Here is a 21740-nt window from a genome sequence, read left to right as displayed (position 1 = left end):
TTAAGCCTCTGCGTAAATGTGTTTTATCAATTATCTTAATAGCACTATCTCAGGCTATTTGGATCAAATCACCAGATCACAGAACTGGAGTTTTTTCAGATGCAATTCTGTGGCACACAACCATACAAAAACGGTTTAATCGATTTAGGTATTACTGACTCAAAAAGTTATGGGGGACCTCGGTCCATCCAGTTGCCATCAACACCGGTGAGAGACAAGTCAGCTGTTGTTGTTGCTGACTTCTCCGGATCCGCCCAGCCGGGCGTCACAGCACCGACAAGATGGCCGAGAGTACGGGACGAAAGTGAGGGTGGAAACAAAAACACTGGCGAGCTATCCTTGCCGCAGATGCCAGACCTGTAGAGCTGCTGCGGACAAGTTAGTGCAAAGATAAAAGCTGGGTTGTCGGTTTATTCAAGACTAAGTTCTGTGGGTGACATCTGCGGTATGCAGACAAGCGTGCACCAAGCCAGCTCGCTGACAGAACGTTTGTCCGGTTGTGTGCGTTGGCTAGCTAGCTAGCTAGCGAGCTAACCATGTTAGCTAGCTGACAACACCGTTAGCGAGAGAAAACGTTTTCAGAAAGTGACAGTTGGGTAATTTGGAAATAAATAGTTGTTGCTACTTCTTCGTTTTTGAGAATTACATTTTTTTGCAGCGACATAACGTTAACTTCCCTGAGTGGGGAATCTGATTCAACGCACTAGTTAACGCTTAGCCAGCCGGTTAGCAAAGTAACATTGCGGATTTCTTGCTTGCAGCTTCAGAGTTAGCATTTGCAAACGTCTGTTAGCTTGCTCAGCTGTTTTTGGATGACTTGGGGTTGGGACACCGGAAAGGTCTACCAACCTGTGCGGAGGGACATTTTTCTCTCTACATAAAAGTTCCTGTGACGGTTCTCAGTAGGCCTGTGTAACTAGGTGTCTTGGAGGATTGCTAACGATAACGTTACCACAGCCAGGACAGTAAAGATAAGTCAAGCCGAGGAGAGCTCAACACTGCGTTGTAGGAGGCGCAAATCCAGTCAGCATCACCATGGCCCATTCTCCTGTTCAGGGTAACCTGCCGGGGATGCAGGTAAGCCACATGTCTTTTGAATTTGCTCCGTAATAAGTAGCTAGTTGAGGTCACTACCAGAACAAAATGTACACTGTTTGACTGACTCCATGCTGTGGGTTTGTGCACGGTGCACTGCACACCTATCCAGCTCTGTGACTTTGGTTATCTCAGGTACACCTCGTAAAATCTCACACTCGAGGTTGGAAACATTTTTAATGCGTAATTGGCAACATTAATTAAGGAAATTAATGTCAGGCGTGTAATTGATGACAAAATGAATTAAAAGACATAACATATAAAACAACTTAAACATAGTTTAGCCCACTTACTTAGGAGAAATTTACATTTTTGCTATGTCGTCATAGTTATTGTCATGTAAACTGAACTGCAACAAAAGGATACGCATTAAACGCAAAATTCCGATATTTCAACCAGGACTTGAAAGCGTGGATATCCTTTGCTCCCCTCTACAAGGAAACTATTATGCACATGAGCCTTGTTCTTTCCTCTGCTGCTATCTTTAGGACTTTGCCTATAGGGGATAATTGTGTTGGGTAGATAACTAGAGGAGATAACTGTTACTAATTTAAACTGCCTCATGCACCAGATTTATACTGTTTTGTTGATCCCCAGTGGGGAAATTATTATGGTGCCGTGCATGCGTGTTAGCAGATTTCTCTGCATTGGAAGCATGTAGACTCAGAATTTAGGGGAAGGAAGCATCAGAGGCCAATTAAGACAACATAAGAACGGGTGCTAAGTTGTGAAGAAGTGTTTGCTGCAAGTCAGGTGCTCCTAAATTAAACTGCAGGACATGATTTAAGTGTCAGTCAAATTATCTGTCAATATTTAAGTTTTGTAAGAGTAAATTGTAAATCTGGCAGAAAAAGTCAGCATTTGACTTAAAGCTCTTATTTTATTTAAAATCTTGGTCCCAAACAAAGCACATTAAAATATGACTTATCACTTTGTTTCTGTACCACACTTTCCATTAGCGTAATCACTGTTTTAATTTCTTAAATACATCTTTCCAGGCACCAAAAGGGTCTGCATTGGTGACATTCTTCTAGTAAGGCAGCTGTTTCATCTTAAATACGCGCATATATTGACCCTTTCTCTGCTCCAAAGAGATCATAAAAGGAAGTTGTTTTTGTCAGCGCCTGCACTTGTGTTTCCCACAGAGCAGCCTCTGGAGAGTTAAGTCATTTTAGTTTACTTCCTGCAATGTTCAAGTAGGTTTTTTTCAGCCAACAGTTAGATACATATGCTACAGACTGCTACAGCCAATCACCACAAGCATCGTTCGATTTAATGCAACATATGATTGGCCCACTACGCCATTAGCTACAACCCATACAGCCTGGTGTGGTGAATCTCATGGATTTGCAGTTCAGCCACTACAACATTTGAAAGTATGGCTAAACCACACACCTGTGGCATCTAATAAAAATAAATGCATGAAATTCAAAAGGCTTATTACAAAGGATGTACTCTATTGGTATCGGTATCATGTTAAGGGTATTGATATTGTATAGAAATTGTTCACATTACCCAGCCCTAGTTGCTCTACCAAAAAATGCAGTAGGGTATTTAAAGGACCAACATGTTATTTTAAGAGCTTATTTTGTTTTATTTCCAATTCTTTTTAACCTGCCTGTTATCCAATTGTTACACTCTTTCCCTTTCATTCTCCTGTGTCTGTATACACAAACCAGGGGCTGCAATGAGTGAATTAATGTATCCTGTAAGAATGGCACCCTGCTGGTGTTTCCTATTTATTCCCCAACATTCAGTTCCTTTTCAAACATTCCTTTTTCTTTCCCTTTTTTTCTTTTTAAATCCTCCTTCCCCTTTCCTCCCCTTCTTTGTTCTCCCTCCCATCACTGCCAGAATACCAAAGCTGACCCGGAGGAGCTGTTCACCAAGCTGGAGCGCATTGGCAAGGGTTCGTTTGGCGAGGTGTTCAAAGGGATCGACAATCGCACCCAGAAAGTAGTGGCCATCAAGACAATAGACCTGGAGGAAGCGGAGGACGAGATCGAAGACATTCAGCAGGAGATCACAGTGCTGAGCCAGTGCGACAGCCCCTTTGTCACCAAGTACTACGGCTCATACCTGAAGGTGATGCTTCTTACATAAATGCTGTCTCAGGAAAAAGTTACAGTCTGGATTGTATACATTAAATTTAAGTTGACTTTCTTAGTAGTAGAAGTGTTTTTGCATCAGTTTTCCCCTCCGAGTCAAACCTCCAAGTGAGAATTTGAGAAGGATTTGTCTTCCTCTACCCACTTTTCCCCTGAATAATCCTAAATTAAAAAGGGATTAGCCTCAGACGACTTCAGACACCCACCAAGCCCTTATGTGTCATCCTGACTTGTTTCAGAATGCACCTGGCTCTTGACACTTTGCAATAAGCCAGTAACCACCTTCATAAACGAGCTAGGAATAAGTCTCCACAAATGCCCTATTGTGCTTAATGACCCCTTTTGCTCATCACTGGCAGCTCACTCTCTTCTCTTTCTCTGTCTCCACTGTTCAGGACACAAAGCTATGGATCATTATGGAGTATTTAGGTGGAGGCTCAGCATTAGATTTGGTAAGTGATTCCTGCTTTGTGTTTCTGTTGCACTGAGGTGTGTGATTGCTAAAGATGCACATTGATGTATCGGAAACTCCTGACAGCCTCACTTCTTTTCCTGACATTACGAAGTGCTGCTCTCAAAGTGAACAGTGGGATTGCTCAGCCAGTCACCTGCTGGGCTGAATCAGACATCCTGAAGCATCTCATCTTTTCCTTTTTATCAATTTAATTTCTTGATTAGGTTAGCATAATTTCCTCATTCATTAAATACTTGGCCTTTGCTGTGTAGCACATCTGCTTGTTTTCCCTGAAGCGGGATAAGCCTTATATTCCATTTCCTTAACATACTATGAAAATAATAATTTCCTGTGACGTTAGTGGTGAGGCACAAAATGCGGCACCTCCACTATAACACTTTGTGCAAAATGCTGAATATGTCTTCTCCTCTTCCTGGATTATTGTACGATTTCTTTAGTTTTGGGGGTATCAGCTTCTGCAGACTCCAATGTGACCAAGTTCTGTGGGATTTGGTTTGTGGTGTTCAAGGCCTATCTATAACAGTTTCACAGTGCAAGCTATTTACAGTTTCCACCCAACAGGGTTTTAAGCTCTCCAAGAAGCTACTTCAAAAAAAAGACCCCATGACTTGTATTCACAGTCTATAGTCAAACAAAATTGTATAGCCTACTTTTTTACCACGCTAACGGTTAAACTGTTAATTGTTAACATCCCTAGAAGAGCGAAGTTAGCACATAAAGTAAGAGAGTAAAGAATATATGCTATAGATGAATAAGATATATTGGGCTTTGATACACACACACACACAATCCTTGTTAGTAGATAAAATAATTGTTGGTTTGGCTCTTTCCATTGAATATTTAATGTCATTTTAGGCAAACTGCTTTCTTTAAATCTGAATCAAAGTTGTGTGTGTTTGGCGTTAGTCATTGCTTTTGCTCTACTGTCAGCACTGTATAATTATTAATCATCCACCCTAATGCTCAGCTGACACCCACAGCTCATTACTTTTGTTTGTTTCTCTGCTAAAAGATGGAGCCCGGAGCTCTGGATGAGACCCAGATTGCCACGATCCTAAGAGAGATCCTCAAGGGCCTGGAGTATCTGCACTCTGAGAAGAAGATCCACAGGGATATCAAAGGTAGCTGACTGAGAGCGCTGCTATTAGAGGACGCCGGTTTCATCTGACTAAATGGCATCATTGAGCACACACACAAATATCACATGGCACGTTAATGGTATTGACATCCACTTATGGTTTTGTGTGTTATATAGTTAGACTTTCATCGGGGAGTTGAACGCGGCAGCGGGTTTTGCTAAAAGGCTTCTCACTGTTCCCTCTTTGTTGAATAAATTGGCGATGCAGATAAATGGCATTGACAGAAGTGTCTGAAGATGCGGCAACTCTCTCGGAGGTGTATTGCGCCAACCTTTCCCTGTGTCCTCCTCTCCACAGCCGCCAACGTGCTGCTGTCCGAGCAAGGAGAGGTGAAGCTGGCAGATTTTGGCGTGGCGGGACAGCTCACCGACACTCAGATTAAACGCAACACCTTTGTTGGCACACCCTTCTGGATGGCCCCTGAGGTCATCAAACAGTCGGCTTATGACTCAAAGGTAAGGTCAAAGACGACTCTTACACTGGAGACAGCATCGCCGACCTGTTAAAAAAAAAAATATATATATATATATATATATATATATATATATATATATATATATATAAATAAAACACCAACTCTGTCAGCGTGGTAGCGCTAGCCTAGCAGATAATATCAGCCAACTGTCTCGCGTGCTGCATTTAACTTGAGAATCAGACCTAAGCTGAGAGGGGCTTTGCAGTGTTTGTGAGTCACCCAGATAATTCTCGTCCTTGCTCCGAAACAACCTGCTCGCTCCAGTGTCTCTCAGCTTAGTCCGCCAGCCCGCTCTGTGTGTACTTCAGTTTTAAAAAGGTACATTTACCAATAGTTGTATGGTGTGTTGGAAACAAAAGCCAGCTTCAGTCTTCTTTCTGTCCTTCTCACGCCCTTAAATTGCATCCCCAGCTCCTCTATTTGCCTGCCTTCCTCGCGTCTTAGTCTGTTCCACCAAGGAAGCATGGGAGAGACGCAAGGAAATCATGGGAGGAGAGAGGAATCAAGGAAATGTGTTTCAAAGGGATGAGATGTTTATCTTTTCCTGTGAAGCGCCACATCAATTTGTCAGTGTATAATTGCAGATAGCAATGGGTTTGAGGTGCACGGCTTCCAGGAAGGCTGCTCTCGCTGATAGCTCCTCGGAGATCCCTCCTTGATGCTTGATTCTCTCTCCTCATAGCTAAAATAAGAGCTTTGAGACGGCCTTTACGAAGGAGGGCCACAAAAACTTCCGCTTCAACAGAGGAGTGATGTGAGATTGCGCTCCAGTCTTCAGCAGTGCTCTCCTCCAGTGTGTCACACCAAACAACTTATATGTGCTCTTGTCAGTCTGACCCTGTCAATCAGGCTCAAGCCACACCCACTCTCTAGCAGACACGGACCAGAAAATGGGAAAAAATGTTGTCCCTCCGATTGTTGGTTGGCTTGTATGTTTTCACCACGTCTCCCTGTGCTCTCCAGGCGGATATCTGGTCTCTGGGCATCACAGCCATCGAGCTGGCGAAAGGCGAGCCGCCCCATTCTGAGCTTCACCCCATGAAGGTTTTATTCCTCATCCCAAAGAACAACCCGCCAACGCTGGAGGGCAACTACAGCAAACCGCTTAAAGAGTTTATCGAGGCCTGTCTGAACAAGGAGCCCAGTTTTGTAAGTAGTGTTTATATTTATAAAGATTTAGCTTTTTGTCTGCACAGACGATGCTTCTCCTGAGTGCATCATGTGCTCATCTTACTTTCATCCCGTCCTCTCCACAGAGGCCAACTGCCAAAGAGCTGTTGAAGCATAAGCTGATCGTCCGTCACGCGAAAAAGACCTCCTACCTGACTGAGCTGGTGGACAAGTACAAGAGGTGGAAGGCAGAGCAGTCTAGAACCGCAGAGTCCAGTTCTGACGAGTCTGACTCGTAAGTCTGATTCTGTCCTCACTTTAGATGGCTGGTTTTTCCTGGTACACCAGTCATTTATGTCTTTAACTCGTGCCTTTTCTCTACTACATGCTGTTATGCTAGCAGCTCTTTTACTCCTGGAGAAAAAAAAAATAAAAGTCCATTTGACACAAACCTCCCGCTGAAGGGGAGAGACGTCCTCTGTGCTGCTCTCCTCCCACGTCTGTTATGATGGGCTTTAAGTACTTTACATGCATGACTTCATCACTCATCCTGATAATGTTCAAAGCCTCTTTAATATCTGTCCAATCAGAGAGCAGGATGGCCAGGCGTCGGGTGGGAACAACTTTGGCAGTGATGACTGGATCTTCACCATCCGGGAGAAGGACCCCAAGAAGCTGCAGAATGGAGAGGGACAGTCGGGGACAACAGACCAGGTGAGACATGAGTGCATGAGCTTAAAAACAATCAAGACTATCTTTGTTCCACTATGATAGAACGACATTGCAGAGCTAACCCACAGTAAGATGGTGTGATGTTATTTAGGGAAACACGGCGTGCTGATTTCAAAAAGATTCCCCCTAAGGTGACGCTGCACTATTTTAATTTGCTTCCACTGCACCCGTTCTCATGTCTCTCTCTCTCTCTCTCTCTCTCTCTCTCTCTCTCTCTCTCTCTCTCTCTCTCTCTCTCTCTCTCTCTCTCTCTCTCTCTCTCTCTCTCTCTCTCTCTCTCTCTCTCTCTACAGACAAAAGACATTCCAAAGAGGCCTTATTCACAGAGCCTGGTCACAGTCATCTCTCCTGCATTAGCTGAGGTAAGGAACCCCGCCTGGATAACCAACAGACTGGCTGACCACAAATTAGTCTCCTTCACACAGGCCTAAGATAAATGTAGTGAAATGTTGCATGCAGAGTTGTTGCCTAGACCCTTGCTTTCACTTCAAACCTTTTTTTTTTTCAGTTAGAATTATACCCAGATGGGTGCCTGGTCTTATTGAATTGGGGCTCTCATCTCAATCTAACCAAATTTCTGCTTCCTCGCCTTCCTCCTCTCTCCCAGCTTAAGACGAGACAGGAGCAGGTGAACGGGAACCCCATGGTCCTGGATGAGCTGAGGGAGGCCATCTTGCTGGCTGAGGAGGCCTACCCTGGCATCTCTGATTCCCTGGTGGCTCACATGGTCCACAGGCTCCAGAGGTAACACCTGACTCAGAATCTTACAGAAGCCTAAGAAGCCAGTGAGAGAGAAAAAAAAAACGTGTGGTGATCTATTTTCTAATAGGCTTTTCTGACCTGGTTTTAACATCTGTTATCTGAGTTTCCCAGGATCATTCTTTTCACATTTTTTCATCGGTGAAGACTCTCGTCTACAAGTACACTTCCTTCTGTGCGGTGACACGGTCGGTGGGTGTAGTTCGGTAGAAAGGACATAGTTCCACCATAGTTTTTTTGGCACTTTAGGTACCACATGCCGAGTTTCATCTCGTTCCATTATGTTTAGGAGAAAGCCGATATCTCTACCGCCGGTATCTTCAATCCAAAGTACTCTAGACTGATGGACTGATGGATGATCAGTTTTTACAGTTAAGAGGAAAAAGATGTTAGTTTTTGGGGTCAACTGTTTCTTTTAACTCAAACACAGGAGAGAAAACATTTAGATCCGACCTAGAAAATGATCACCAGAGCTATTTAGTTCACCCTTGCTTCCCGGGGCTTCTGTAGAATCCTCACAATGTAATCTAAATGTTTTTATTCGTGCAGATGATGATGATAATCTAACATTTGTTTTCTTTTTCCTGCAGTTTCTCCACAAGCAGGACGTCTTCCTCCTCCCACTAGTAATTGGCTGTCTGCCCCGGTCCTGCTCTCCCAGTCCCCCTCCGCCCCCCAACCCCACAGCCAGGTCAGAGGATTAAAAGTCAGTGGCCAAGCCATTCAGTACCAGCTGACCACGTTTGACCTCCCGCTGTGGAGATTGTGTGGTGGGGGGGTGGGCTAACCTAGCCTGTAATAAAAGTGACTGAACTCCAAAGCGGAGGATAACAGAAAAACCTTGCAGAGCTTCTTTTAGCCACTAAGAGAAGAGAAGTTCAGGGGGAGGCAGAACCCGTAGAATCGGCTCTTATTGGACAAGACTCAAAGTTGGAGCTAAACCACCAGAGAAACACCCAAGTTGGACTCTGAGCTCTGTTTATGCGCGACTTCTCCAGCCTCACACCATGGAGTCTCGACGTGGAATTTGCTCGCCAAGGAGCCGAAAAATCTCCCCCAAATCTAAGACTTCATTCCCCCTCTTCATGCAGGCGTCATATTCCCAGAACCTCTGAAAGCATGCTTGATGAACCTGCAGGTATATTATCTTAGTGTGCAAGCAGCGTGTATGCGTGCTTAAATGCACATGTGTGTGGGCGCCTGCGTGCGTGTGTGCGCGCGCGCAAACGTGTGCTTTGTGTATGTGAGACTCCCTGTTAAAGGCAAATTGCAGCATTCTTAATGAAACCTCAGGTAAAGTGCTTTAAGTGGATTTTGTCCTCCGAGGCGGGGGGGTGGGGGGGGGGGGGGGTTGCCATGCTGTACATGATTACAAGTTGTCATTGCGGGAAATGAATCACTGTGTACAAAATAGTCATGCGCGTTTTGTAGATAATGTTTAAAAGCAGATACTTAAAGATTTCAAGTTACTCCAACAGAACAGAAAATGCCTTGCCTTTTTGAGATACACACATCTACGTTCTGGCATTTCATCAGATTTAGTTTATTTTACTCGTCGGTGAATGGGTTTCAGTTCAGTATTCATCAACGTTTTCTTTCTAAGTGACTGACTTTTCATTTCAATCCCCTGCTGAATCCTCAACCTAACTATGATACTAAGCTTACTTTGTTTAGAGGCAGAAGCTTTTCTTTTGTTTCTGTAGTCGGGGAAAACCAACTTGTACTTATGTTTAGACAATTTAATTCATTGTTTAGGACAAGAATTGAGGGAGATCTGCGTCGGCAGTGGCTCTTAAATGAGAATAACAGTATTGAGTGGAGCCGAGAACAATTACAAGGGGGACACACTATAGGTGGTTATATGCTGATATCATGTGAAGTATTATTTTTCCTTGGCTTGTAATTTATCCTTAGCATTACTTAAGAAGTGGAAGCGAGGAGTAACTAGCAAGGACCATCATAGGCATCGCATTATGACAATTGCTCAAGGCCCAACTACAGCGTAGATCAGGACCAGCCAAGCTGCAGACATCAACGCCATCTTTATTTCCTCACTCCAGACATTTCTGTTCTCACTTCCACACCGTGCTAGAAGTGCCATGTCCTTTTTATGCTCTCACCAGATGTTTGTAGTTTGATTTGCACCTTTTTGTTTCAGATCAGTTTTTTGCACTTTGAAAGTGTGTCGAGTATTTAAAGAGGGAGAAAAAAACAAAATGAAAAAAAGTTGCTAATAGCCATGTTTTCCTATATATGTTTACTTAAGAGTTCCACATTTTACTACTGTGCTAATGCAGCAATAATGTTGAGGAGTTGCATCAAGACGCACTTGTCAACACAGGGATTGAAAGAAATTAAGAAATATCTGATATTTTTATAACTGCAAAGAGTTAAGTATGGAAATATGGAATGCTTTATGGAAATGGGCACCTGCCTCCGGCAAAATAAATATACCTTAAAAAAAAACATATGCTACGGAAATAACAACAAAATGTGTACATTTGGTCTCCTTTATCATAGCTGACAGTTTATAGTACTGTATATAATCTTTGCTTGTGTCATTTGAGGATTCCCAAGTTAAATGTAAGCTCCTTGCAAGCTTTGAAAGTGACATGAGAAATAAAGATCTAATGCTAACTGAGAACTTTGTGTCATGCATGTCTAATTTCCTGGACTTGGACGTGTGTAGAGCTGATGCAGTGGAACGTGGGGAACGCAATAAGCAATTGTTCCACAAGGTCCTAAACTAAGATGGTGAACATCCTTACTGCAAGAACCAATGTGCCTAAATACTGCCTCACTGAGCCATTTATGGAGTACTGCACTGTTTCCTCAATACATCAATGTTACTAATCATGACACATGCCTTCTTATTTTAAATCCCACTACATTGTAGTTTACAGAAAATGTTTAGAATTTGTTTTTGTGGTATTATTTAAGCTAAAGGGTTAACATTCTGAAAATTAATATTGTGTAATTTCTAAAACGATAAACTCTCAAAGTAAAAAATGTTATGGCAGTTTGTTGACAAAGACATTTTTGTCCCCTACGGACATCCGATCAACTTTTTAAAGGGATGCTCAAGGGCTAAAGTAAATTACAGTTGCAGTATAAGCTACAGCAAGTCTGATTTTTGTATCCAGAAGAGAAATGTATTTAACATAATTCCATAGCCTAGGTTCAACAAACAACAATCTTTATTGACAGCAACACCTTCCTGGCATCTTTCTTGAAGACCTTGGCGAGCAGCATTATCTCCCAGGCCAAGTTTGACTATAGAATATGATTAAACAGTTTGATTTTACCTTGGAGCACACAACGTCATCAATATATATAAAACTATGACAATATATTACATTACATACAACGCTGTGCTTGGAAATAAATACAAATGTTGGAATGTTTTCTTTGTATGTGTAATCCATTACATTACAAAAGCCTATGAAACTAAAATTACACAACAATATTGCTACACAGTGCAAAATAATTCATTGTAAAAAAACAGATTTACAACAGCAGAAGCACAAATTAACCAATGAATCTCCAGGGATTTTAATTGTATAAGTAACCTCTAAAAGGGAATATTCTTTTAAGATTTTGAGCCAAAATGATGATAATAGTGTGAATAACCCCCCCCCCCCCCCCCCCCTCTCCAAGATCCTTCACTAACACTGTCCACCAAGAGCTTTACCATTAGCCTTATTTCTGTGTTCTGCCAACTTCAGTTCCATTTCACTCACATCATCCATTTTTTCTAACCACTACATGCCCAGCAGTGCCCTGGACTCAGACCTGAAACACCGAACCAAGCAGCATTTGTAAAGACGTGGAGAAGCTTTAGATCTTGGTCTGTTTGGTTTCCTCCTCGTCAGAGCTGGAGTCAGAACTCCTCCTGTCCTCGTTGCAGTGCTCAATCGAGTCCTTCTTGGTCATCTCCACACTCTTCCTCTTCTCCTTCTCCTTCTCCTTCTCCTTGTCTTTAGGGTCCTTCTCTGCAAACTGGGCTTCTATCTTGGCCGGGTCAATGTAGGTGTAGAAATGGGCCATGATGGCAAAGATGAAACACACTACCAACAGCAGAGAGGCGAAGAGGATGTACTCGGCCCACTAGTGGAAAAAAAAAAAACACACACAAGAAGATTGAACCCAATTCTCATGTCTGTCTGTTGAATATGAAGTGTTTAATTCAGCCAGTTTCATCATACAAGATATCTTTTAAGCATTTGTTTTGCGTAAAAGGAACTTGCCCAAGGTCAGTGAGGACATTATGTGCATACTAATGGCTTATATAAAACCCACCCACCTGATCTGAGAGAGTTGCTGCCTCGGCGACAATGAGCACAATGATGTTACCGACAGCAACAGTTAACAGCCAACCAGCCTGCAGCACAGACTTCATGTTGCTGGGTGCCTGGACAGCAAAGGGAGAGTCAAGTAGAACGTAATACTATAGCAACATCAAGTCAATATATCTGTGTTTTGTTTCTCTGGTCAAATTAACACTAGGACAGACTTTATTATCCAGTGTTATCCAAGTTTTCAGTTGTTGTTATTGATATGTGAGGAAAGCAGGCTGTACCTGTGAGTAGGCAAACTCCAGCCCGGTGACTGAGAAGATCACCTCTCCTGCAGTGATGAGGAAGTATTGAGGAATCTGCCAGGCCATGTGAATGGTGTTAGGCTTGATGTCTATCACTGGTTGGATGCTCAGGCTGCACTATAGGACATAGCCGGATAGCAAGACGTGTTACTGAAATCCCCCAAAAAGTGACATTCAAGCTAGAATTGTGCCTCAAAATGGATTAATGAGTTACATCTGGTCCAAATGTGAAGGTTGTCGGGATGATGAAGGTGAAAGAGCTCCCGAAGCCCAGGTCGTAATTGTAGTTACATTCTTCACCAGCACCATTCTTGATGTGGAACTGTGCACTGCCGTAAGAAAAACCCCGTTCAGAGCAGAAGATTTTCTCTAGTGTTACTGTACGTGACTTATGTAAGGAAATCAGTCTTACAGTCCCTTTGGTACCGAAACATAGTCTGACATGTTGTTTTTGCCGATGTTCCCAAACTGCAGGTTACCCGCTGTCACGTTCAAAACAGAGCCAAAACCATTCAAAAATCTGGGGAGGAAGAATTCAGAACATAATAGGTGAGACAGTCTTGGAATGAGACTGGAGATGAAACATTTAAAAAAAGATTAATTCACATTATTTCTCTTACAAAAGAAACGTTGAAGTTATAATCAAAAGCACCCTCGCTCAATTCGTGCAGGTAATTCTTTTCTCTTTTTGTAACAACTTGTGGGAATATAATCAGAAGTTTTGTTTTCATTTAGAATTCTGTGTCGCCAAAACGGTCATCTAAAGCCCTGGAGCCCCCCGATCCCAAGGTAAACTCAAGGGGGCAGAAAATGATTCAAAATACATATTTATATTACAAGAAAAATAGGCTGACTTTTATCTTAATTTGGCCTTTTTCTTGCTAAAAATTGGATGCTTTAGGTTCTTTAAAAGGAGTCACTTGAAAAGGTTAGGAACCACTGATTTAAAGACGATTAGATAATATACAGATTCCTCATCATTACCAGTCTACTTTTAGCAAGCGTAAAGTAATTGTGACCTCTTTACTGTGTGCGTTATCTAAGAACTGATGTACTGTACACAGGCACACTATCACTTTGTTACATTAAAAGAAAATTACAGTGCAATACAGTATACAAACTCATTCCTATATGTTTCTATAGCAAATGTGAAACTTGCCTGATAGCGTTAACGCCCTGTTCCGGCTTTGATTTGATGTCAACGAACTGGAGACAGAAAAATACTTTAGAGCCTCCACAATTTTGTCCTTGAAGGTATAATTTTTAGGATTTTCCTAAAGAAAACAACAATGTATAGACTAATATAAAATGAATCCCTCTCAATCATCACTTATGACCCATCAGAAGGGCCTAGTTAGGTAGGACACAGGGAAATAAAAACAGTACATATTTCTTTAACTGAGAGACGTCTTCATTCCCCACCTAACAAATTACCTTAATAGATTGGATTTGAAGGGATTATGAACTAGATTCAGGTTCAATAAAAAAATGCTACCCCATCCCTAGCTGCAGCAGACAGACAGAAAACTATATAATTTCAGTTGCCCTTTAACCAATTTAATATAGCGGGTGTGCTTACCCATAAAGCCCTGGGTTGGGAGTTGGACTCATCCTGAACAATGACCCCGGTACTACGATTGCCAGCCACTAAACTGACTTGGTTAGTTTCATTAGACCCCAGTGTCAGTTCAAATGGTTCATCAAAGTTCAGGTAATCCTCATTGGCCTGTTGGGGAAAAGATACTTATTTACACAAGACCTTTAGTGTGTGTGGTGACCTACAGACAAACTAACCTTTGTGCATTTGGATAAATAGTGTCAGTGTACTGTGTCTTATGTTGGGGGGAGTACCCTGAAAGGCTGCAGGTTAAACTTGTTGGATCCAGCTTGGACGTCCAGCGGTTTGTTAATCATGTTGATAAACTTCACTTGGCCAACAGTGCTTGATGGGAACTGAGGCAGGGTTTTCTAAAAGAGAAATGTGTGTTTGAGTGAATTGTGCTTCACAAAGCAATGCATGTTTTTGAAGTTGTATAATGTGTGTTACACTCACATCAATCTGTATCTGGACCAGGGCAGCAGCGATGAATGCGAGAGCAGCAAGGAACATCCCCACGGTCATCCTCTTTAACGGACTGCAGCACGCACGCACACCCACGCACACACACCCACACCCACTTGATTTAATATGTCTCTAGACCATATTCAATCACAAGGAACAATGTTTTCAGGAGGCCAAAACGACATCACTTTATGTCAACATGTCTTGAGTTTGAAAATGGCCACTATCCACATTGTGGTGTAATAAAGCATTTATATACTGCTTATACATGCTTAATAGCATATAGTAAGATTATTTATATATATTATACATACATAATTATTTACTCTTTAGAAGGGGCTAAACACACAAGAATTAATGAATTGAAAGTCTGCGAAATTTTGAATACAAGACTTGTATGTATACAAAACATACTCATTTCCTTATGGAAAAATAATAACAAGATTTTATATACAGAGCATAATACACATGTAATATACATGTAATATGTATTACATATATATTATATTATTAATATATGTAATACATAATGTAATATTTTCCAAAAATAAACTCACGTAAAGTTCAATTTACACTTGGCAATCAGCGGATAGATCACACTGTCCACGACTGGAACCAAAACCAGGATCAAGATAGGATTGACAGTCTGGTGGGGAGAACAGCGAGTCACTCTTTCAAAGCCTTTTCTTTAGGTTCACGTCAGTCGGCACGAAAATAAAGAAATCTTGGAGCAAAGTAAGCAAAGTGTAATCAACACAAATGTCTTACCTGCATCTGATCAGGCTGGATTGTGAGAATTCCCTGTTGAGAAAAAAAGTAGGAAGTCAGAAAGAATCTTATTTCTGTGTTGTGCAAACACAAGGTGTGACAAAGCACAAATAAAAAATGAAAATGAAATTAAACACTTACAAAATCCCCGTCCATGGTGGTCGCCTGGAGGGTCCATCGCGAACCCTGTGGAGGAGACATGGCTCTTCGTAAGTCTGTTTTGGGATTCTGCCTGGACACTCCTGGGTATTCATCATTTCTGTTTTCTTCTATTAGAATGGGCTATTCATTAGAGTTAATTGCAGTTAGTGTCGAGGCAAACACTGGTAGTTACCTGCTGGTCAAAAAGAGCCCAGAACATGGGCAGAGGGATGTAGAGGAACAGCACCTTCACCACCATCTTCACCTGGGCAATCAGGAGTTTCTGGAGCCAAACATAAAAAGATTAGAACTTGAAGTTCACTGGTTGTCCTGTTTGCATTTACTTGTGCATGTAAAGTGAACCTACGTTGTATTTCTCCTCAGCCCAGTCCATCCAGTGGGTCCTCTTGGGGTATTCAGAACCACGATGCCTAAAGCGGTTCTTGATAGCATACTACAGATTGCATAGAGGATACTCCATGTGAATTTTGCTCTCCATGGAATAAATTGTGTTTTCTGAACTTTAACTGAAAGTTTTTAAAGTTCAAGTTTGAATGAATGTGATGTTCCTAGGTTCTTCTTAAAACCACCCAACTCCATTTTCAAAGGTGAACTTTTAGAGTAACAAAATATTCATCTCACCCCGATGCATTTGCAGACTTTCACCAAGATGTTGCCTTGAGGGGCGGTCTTAGTGTACATACCACTTCCAACAATAAACACAACTGCAGAGACACACACACAAACACCAAATACATATTTTAATATAGGTAATTGTTAGAATGTCATTATCTGAAATGCACCATAACTTTCATGGTACACCTTTCTTAGATGGCACACTTCAAAGAGGTTAATTAAGGATTTATAAGGTATAATAAGCAGTAGTTTATTAACAGTTAATTATTAATCTACTAATGTTTTAGACATAGGTCACCGTACATTTTTTTTGTAACCTGGCAACCTAGAAGCTGTCCTCACAAATGGCCTTTTTTTAATAAATTAAAATCAATAAAACATTTTTTTATTAAAGTTGCACTCCAGCTATTTACATTAGCATTGTACTTTAATCAAATTAGGGAGACGCACAAGAGACAAACTTTAAGTAGAAGAGGCGGAAATATGCATTTTAGTCCCTGGTATTTGAAACACTGGATCCTACAATTCCCATAATGCAACTAAGTGGCATTTCTCCTGATTTGTTTGACTGAAAAATGCCATTTTAGTGTCAGAATTTTCGGGAGATATGTGGCTTGTAAAAACTGCTTCCAATATGTACGGTGGTGAATATTGGGCAAAAGAATCAGACATAATCTGTGTTCAGGTTCACTTCTCCCATTGAAGCAATCCACTCAGGACCTGACGCCAGTCTCCTAAAGAGGCGTGGCAGTGGTGGAGGCCACGTGACACAGTTACCGGAAGTTACTCTGAGTTGGGATGTTTTGCTTCTAACAATAAATAACAAAATAAAATAAATACAACCGTTACTAAAAACACGTATTCATCTGCTCCTTATACGTTTAAAAAAGAAAATGAATTCTTACTCAGAGCTGCCACCATGAGAGCAGCGGGGACACCAAAGGCCAGCGGGTAGCACTTCTGCTGGCTGTGGATACCACACTCCTGGGCTGGAAACCACAGAACACACACATTTGTTTTTTAATCCAACACGAGAGTCTCTTGGGAATTTTATGCTCTGTGATCAACGTTAGCGTACCTCTGAGGATGGGGGTGATGATAGTGGACAGCAGACTGCCAGCATTGATGGACAGGTAGAAGATGGAGAAGAAGGCGCTTCTCTGCTTCTCCTGTTGGACACAGGAAAGTTAAGCAAGTCCTGGACAAAAAGCACTTACGGACATTTTTCCACGATTAGATTGGATGCCTTTTATATCTCGTATCACCAGAGTCATTGATATTATTGGGGAATCTTTGTCCCTGGCCTTGAACAGTGTTATAAAGACACGGAGACAGAAGTGGGGTTAACCTGGGGTTATAGTTAATACACAACTAGCTGGAAAAAAATAGAGATACAAAAAGTGCTGACAAGATGGGACTGATAGCTGAGTGAGTTGTCATTTTAATTGCCTGTGTAGTGTGTGTGTGTGTGTGTGTGTGTGTGTGTGTGTGTGTGTGTACACACAGTAAGTGAGAGAGATAATACTTGGGTCCTGCTTGTACATGTATGTACACTACCGGTCAAAAGTTTGGGGTCACTTACAAATTTCCAATTCACTCCATTATAGACAGGATACCAGCTGATCTGGGTGGGTGGCTGATCTTTAATGCAATATCTACATTTCCCATTATCAGCAACCATTCATCCAATGTTCCAAATGCTCATTTTGTTTACTAATCTGATATTATTTTAAAAAACTAACTAAGAAAACATTAAACAACCCTTTTGCAATTATGTAAGCACATAATGTAATCTGGAAACTGCTGCCCTGGTTAAAAAAAACAAGGCAACTGAGCTGGGATTGTCTATAATGGAGTCTAAGGGAAATTTGTGAGTGACCCCAAACTTTTGACTGGTAGTGTACATAAGAGGATTAGGTATTAAAGAATTAGAAGCTTCTTAATGGTAAATATGTCAGTATCCCACGCGTCTGACATTTTTTCGGAAAATGTTCCAAGCATTACCTATGAAGTTTCATAGGAAACAAAAGGGTCATTTGGTATACATTTTTAGTTTTTTGAAAGAAAAAATATATTGTTACTGTTATATATGTTATATATTATATATTGTTATACTTGTTATGACTTCTGTATCTCATAAGATACATAAGAAGATGATACACAATTAGACAAATCTCATAATTACAAGATCTGCATTTCAGAAATATGAGAAAACTAGTCTATCTTGAGCCCCTTTTTGACAATTAAATTAAAAAACATTATGATTAACATCTCCTATTTACCAAATAGGGATATCGTACTTACGAGAAAACCATATTTCATTCTTACCATTATGAGAAATGAAGTCATAGTGAGATAAGGCCTACTATTTTTTCCTTTTAAATATAATTTGTTCTGCGGTTTGCTTGTAATTGTGTGCTCGTCTTTAGACAAATGTCTGGCTGCGACTGAGTCATACTAGCAGCTGCTTGGATTTAACTGTAAGTGTAGCAAACTGTCTCTATTTTCCTTAAACATTTATATACATTACAGAATTCTTTCCAGGAAAGATCTTGGAAGTTAGCCCTCCGGTATTTGTTGCAGGACTGTCGTACTGGGTTTCATGATATTGTAGAGGTGTCATTTTGTCTCTGCCACATGTCCGGTGTGTGTGTGTGTGTGTGTGTGTGTGTGTGTGTGTGTGTGTGTTTAAGGCGGCATTATGGTCAGTTAATGGAGCTGTATTTACACTGTACACATTGAGCTACTGCACGCTGCATGATGAGAAAAAAAAAGTGAAACCCGGATGTGCATATGTGTGTGTATATGTATATGTGTGTGTGTTTGTGTGTGTGTGTGTGTGTGTGTGTGTGTGTGTGTGTGTTTTTAAGCAACATCTAACCTGATGATCTTGAAACTGGTCACCACCAAAGGCAGCCACGCAGGGTTTGATGCCTCCTGTACCGAGAGCAATGAGCAGCAAACCCACCATGGATAGAGCTCTGAGGGCAGAGAACAGACATAATGTCAAAAACATGTGTGTATCTGTTGGATTTCTGTCACACAGTGCTGTGTGTGTTCAACTCACACATGGGCGGTCATGTTGTCGGGGGTGCCATCCTTGTTTGCATCTGTCATGTCATGGATAGCACTTATTGCCATGATAACCTGTCCAAGCGTATAAACGATGGACAGGTAAACAATAGTCCTGCACAGAGGTGGGAGGAGGAGGAGGAGAAAGAAATCAAGAGTTAAACAGGCTCAGATAGAGATAAGATAGACAAGGGTAAAAAATCCAAGGGTGAAAATTAAAAGCTGATTATGGGAGATACCCCAAACCCCCAACTCTAATGCACTCAAAATGCATTTTGTTGTAGAAAAAAAAAGGATTTGGAGAATTTGAAACTCACTTGAACTTGCCGAGCCATGAATCAGCAACAATGGCTCCCAGGATGGGTGTCAGGTAGCAGAGAGCCACAAAGGTATGGTAGATAGTGGTGGCGAAGTCATCGTCCCACCTAAGGAAGTACTTGAAGTACAGCACAAGCACAGCTGCAGACGCAGAACAAGGTGGAAAAAGTATATAGATACTTCACATAAGTACAAAGTAAAAGTAAAAAAATTAAAAGTAAAAGTTCTGCACTCAAACTCTTACCTACGTAAAGTATTGTCAGCTAATTGTACTTAATAAATATAAAAAGTTAATGTTAACTTTCTAAACTATAATTTTAAGGTACATGCACTTTACTTGAGTATTAACAATATATTCTTCATCTACTTACAGAAAATAGGTTAAAACATGGTGGGTCACTTGGCTTCAGGAGGGATTTTAACTTTTTATATTGTTTAAGTACCTCAAAATTGTACTTAATTGTAGTACTCCAGTTTCACAACTGGATGCAGGTGAGGCAAAGAAAAATGGACTCGAAGGAGACTGTATTTCAGATCCAGAACAAACCAACTCACCTCGCATGCCATAGTAGGAGAAACGCTCGCAGAACTCATTGACCACAATGAAAAAGATGCTTATTGGGTAGCCACAGATAGTAGCCTGTTAGAGGAGAAGGAAATGTTCATAGGACATTACCACAATGACCAATAAGGAGTCTGCCTTCAGGTTCTGCACACAAGTTGCGTGCATTTTGTTTCCTGCCTTTTTACATATACTCTACGACAAAAAGTGCAATAAGAGTTGAACTTACACTTTTTTTCTTGGCCTTCTTAATGTCTTTGTCTGCAGAAATAAAGTCACACGTTATTTAAACTGATATAAAAAATAAAGTGTATATAGTGTAAATATGCAGAAATATTGTTAGAAGTGACCAATCAAACACAGATAGCTGTTCTGGTGTGAATGTCAGATATTCTATAAGCTTATATGCATGAAGCAACAACAAAGTGCAATGCATGATATGAACAGAGAATATTCCTCTAAAATGAAGAACTTGCAGGAAAAGTAATCCCAAAATTTAAGGATGAGTTCCTGAGCATCCGCAATCACAGGGTTCCCATCCAGACTGGAACTCACCTGCCATGGCTGCTGTGTGTGTCTACTTTGGGTCCTTTGTCTGACTGAATCCTTTAGTAAAAAAACACAGAGAGACTTGTGACCTCTGTCCAGATCCACAACGCGTAGACCGAGCCGAGGCCTGGCCAGCTTATTAAATAACCTCTTGCAACGCCCACTGATGTTGGACTGTGGATCACACAATTGGCCCTCAGCACCTCCCAACATGTAAGTCATCATTATTCCCACCTCCCAGCACATTCTCTTCCATATAATCACAGCTGTGTGTGTCAGTCAATAATTACTTTATGGCTCAGGGACCTCCTATTGCTTTACAGATAGAGGATATGTCTCTTTACAGGAGCTGATACAGGGAGCAATTAACTGTATTTCTTATTACTTATCAAACTAAAAATATGATTAGCTGTAACTGGAATTAGATAGTCATACATGCAAGGCACAAACTGAAGCTGCATTAATATGACATTAACAGCAGTGTCTAAATAATGAACATAGAAAACGTAAAAAGGTTGTTCTTACATTATAAAATCTTGAATTCTTCTGTATTTCACCAAATAGACACACACATACACAATCCATAAACACTAGCAGGACTCACACCAGACACATGATGTTTAGCAGCCAAAATGTCTGAAACAATGACACAGTTCGGAGTGTTTGGGACAAAGAGAGCAGGGGGGATTTTACAGGAGTCAGCAACCCGGTTACACTCCTGTTTTTCTCCACTGAATGTGCAGCCGCTCAGTGGGACCACTACATACAGCTCCATTAACTCTGACACTGACCATAATGCCAACTCAACCACACACACAAACAGAGGGAGAGAGAGAAAGAGTGAGACAGACACACACAGACACACAAACACACACTTACTTACTGACTTACTTACTTTCAGGAAGGTACATACAGAAAGTTAATTATCATATTTGTCCAAAATACCAAATGTGCAACTTACCCACAGTAACATAGAGCCATAAAACAACCAAACATCAAGAGTTACTCATCTTCTGTAAGTTCTATGCCTAGTTTAACGCTGACGGACAAGACTTTAGCTTTGCTGACAGTTGGGAGTCTGTGGCTTCTGCATCAGAGAGAGAGAGAGAGAGAGAGAGAGAGAGAGAGAGAGAGAGAGA

The 21740-nt window shown here is 41.2% G+C and overlaps 2 protein-coding genes across 2 annotated transcripts; one reads left to right on the top strand and one right to left on the bottom strand.

Moving 5' to 3' along the window:
- The first annotated feature begins 194 nt into the window (after positions 1–194).
- On the top strand, positions 195–10537 carry stk24b (serine/threonine kinase 24b (STE20 homolog, yeast)). Its single transcript, XM_034864498.1, has 11 exons — positions 195–1077; positions 2950–3180; positions 3599–3655; positions 4691–4799; positions 5115–5272; positions 6256–6441; positions 6549–6697; positions 6993–7116; positions 7428–7496; positions 7742–7878; positions 8484–10537. The coding sequence occupies exons 1-11, from the start codon at positions 1036–1038 to the stop codon at positions 8518–8520; spliced, it is 1299 nt and encodes a 432-aa protein (XP_034720389.1). The 5' UTR covers positions 195–1035; the 3' UTR covers positions 8521–10537.
- A 538-nt stretch (positions 10538–11075) lies between these two features.
- Positions 11076–20783, bottom strand: slc15a1b (solute carrier family 15 member 1b). Its single transcript, XM_034864450.1, has 23 exons — positions 20608–20783; positions 20282–20313; positions 20046–20130; positions 19490–19631; positions 19168–19287; positions 18982–19081; positions 17179–17269; positions 17006–17089; positions 16107–16189; positions 15832–15918; positions 15658–15747; positions 15465–15509; positions 15324–15356; positions 15113–15201; positions 14547–14628; positions 14345–14461; positions 14073–14219; positions 13653–13699; positions 12906–13013; positions 12708–12822; positions 12473–12610; positions 12197–12304; positions 11076–12000 (listed from the first exon to the last, which is right to left on the bottom strand). Exons 1-23 carry the CDS (start codon positions 20612–20614, stop codon positions 11731–11733), a joined length of 2220 nt encoding a protein of 739 aa, XP_034720341.1. The 5' UTR covers positions 20615–20783; the 3' UTR covers positions 11076–11730.
- Positions 20784–21740: the final 957 nt, after the last annotated feature.

This window comes from Etheostoma cragini, chromosome 24 (assembly GCF_013103735.1).
Source record: "Etheostoma cragini isolate CJK2018 chromosome 24, CSU_Ecrag_1.0, whole genome shotgun sequence".
NCBI lineage: Eukaryota > Metazoa > Chordata > Actinopteri > Perciformes > Percidae > Etheostoma > Etheostoma cragini.
The sequence above is the reverse complement of the archived record's forward strand: the minus strand, read 5'-3'. Positions and strand labels throughout refer to the sequence as shown.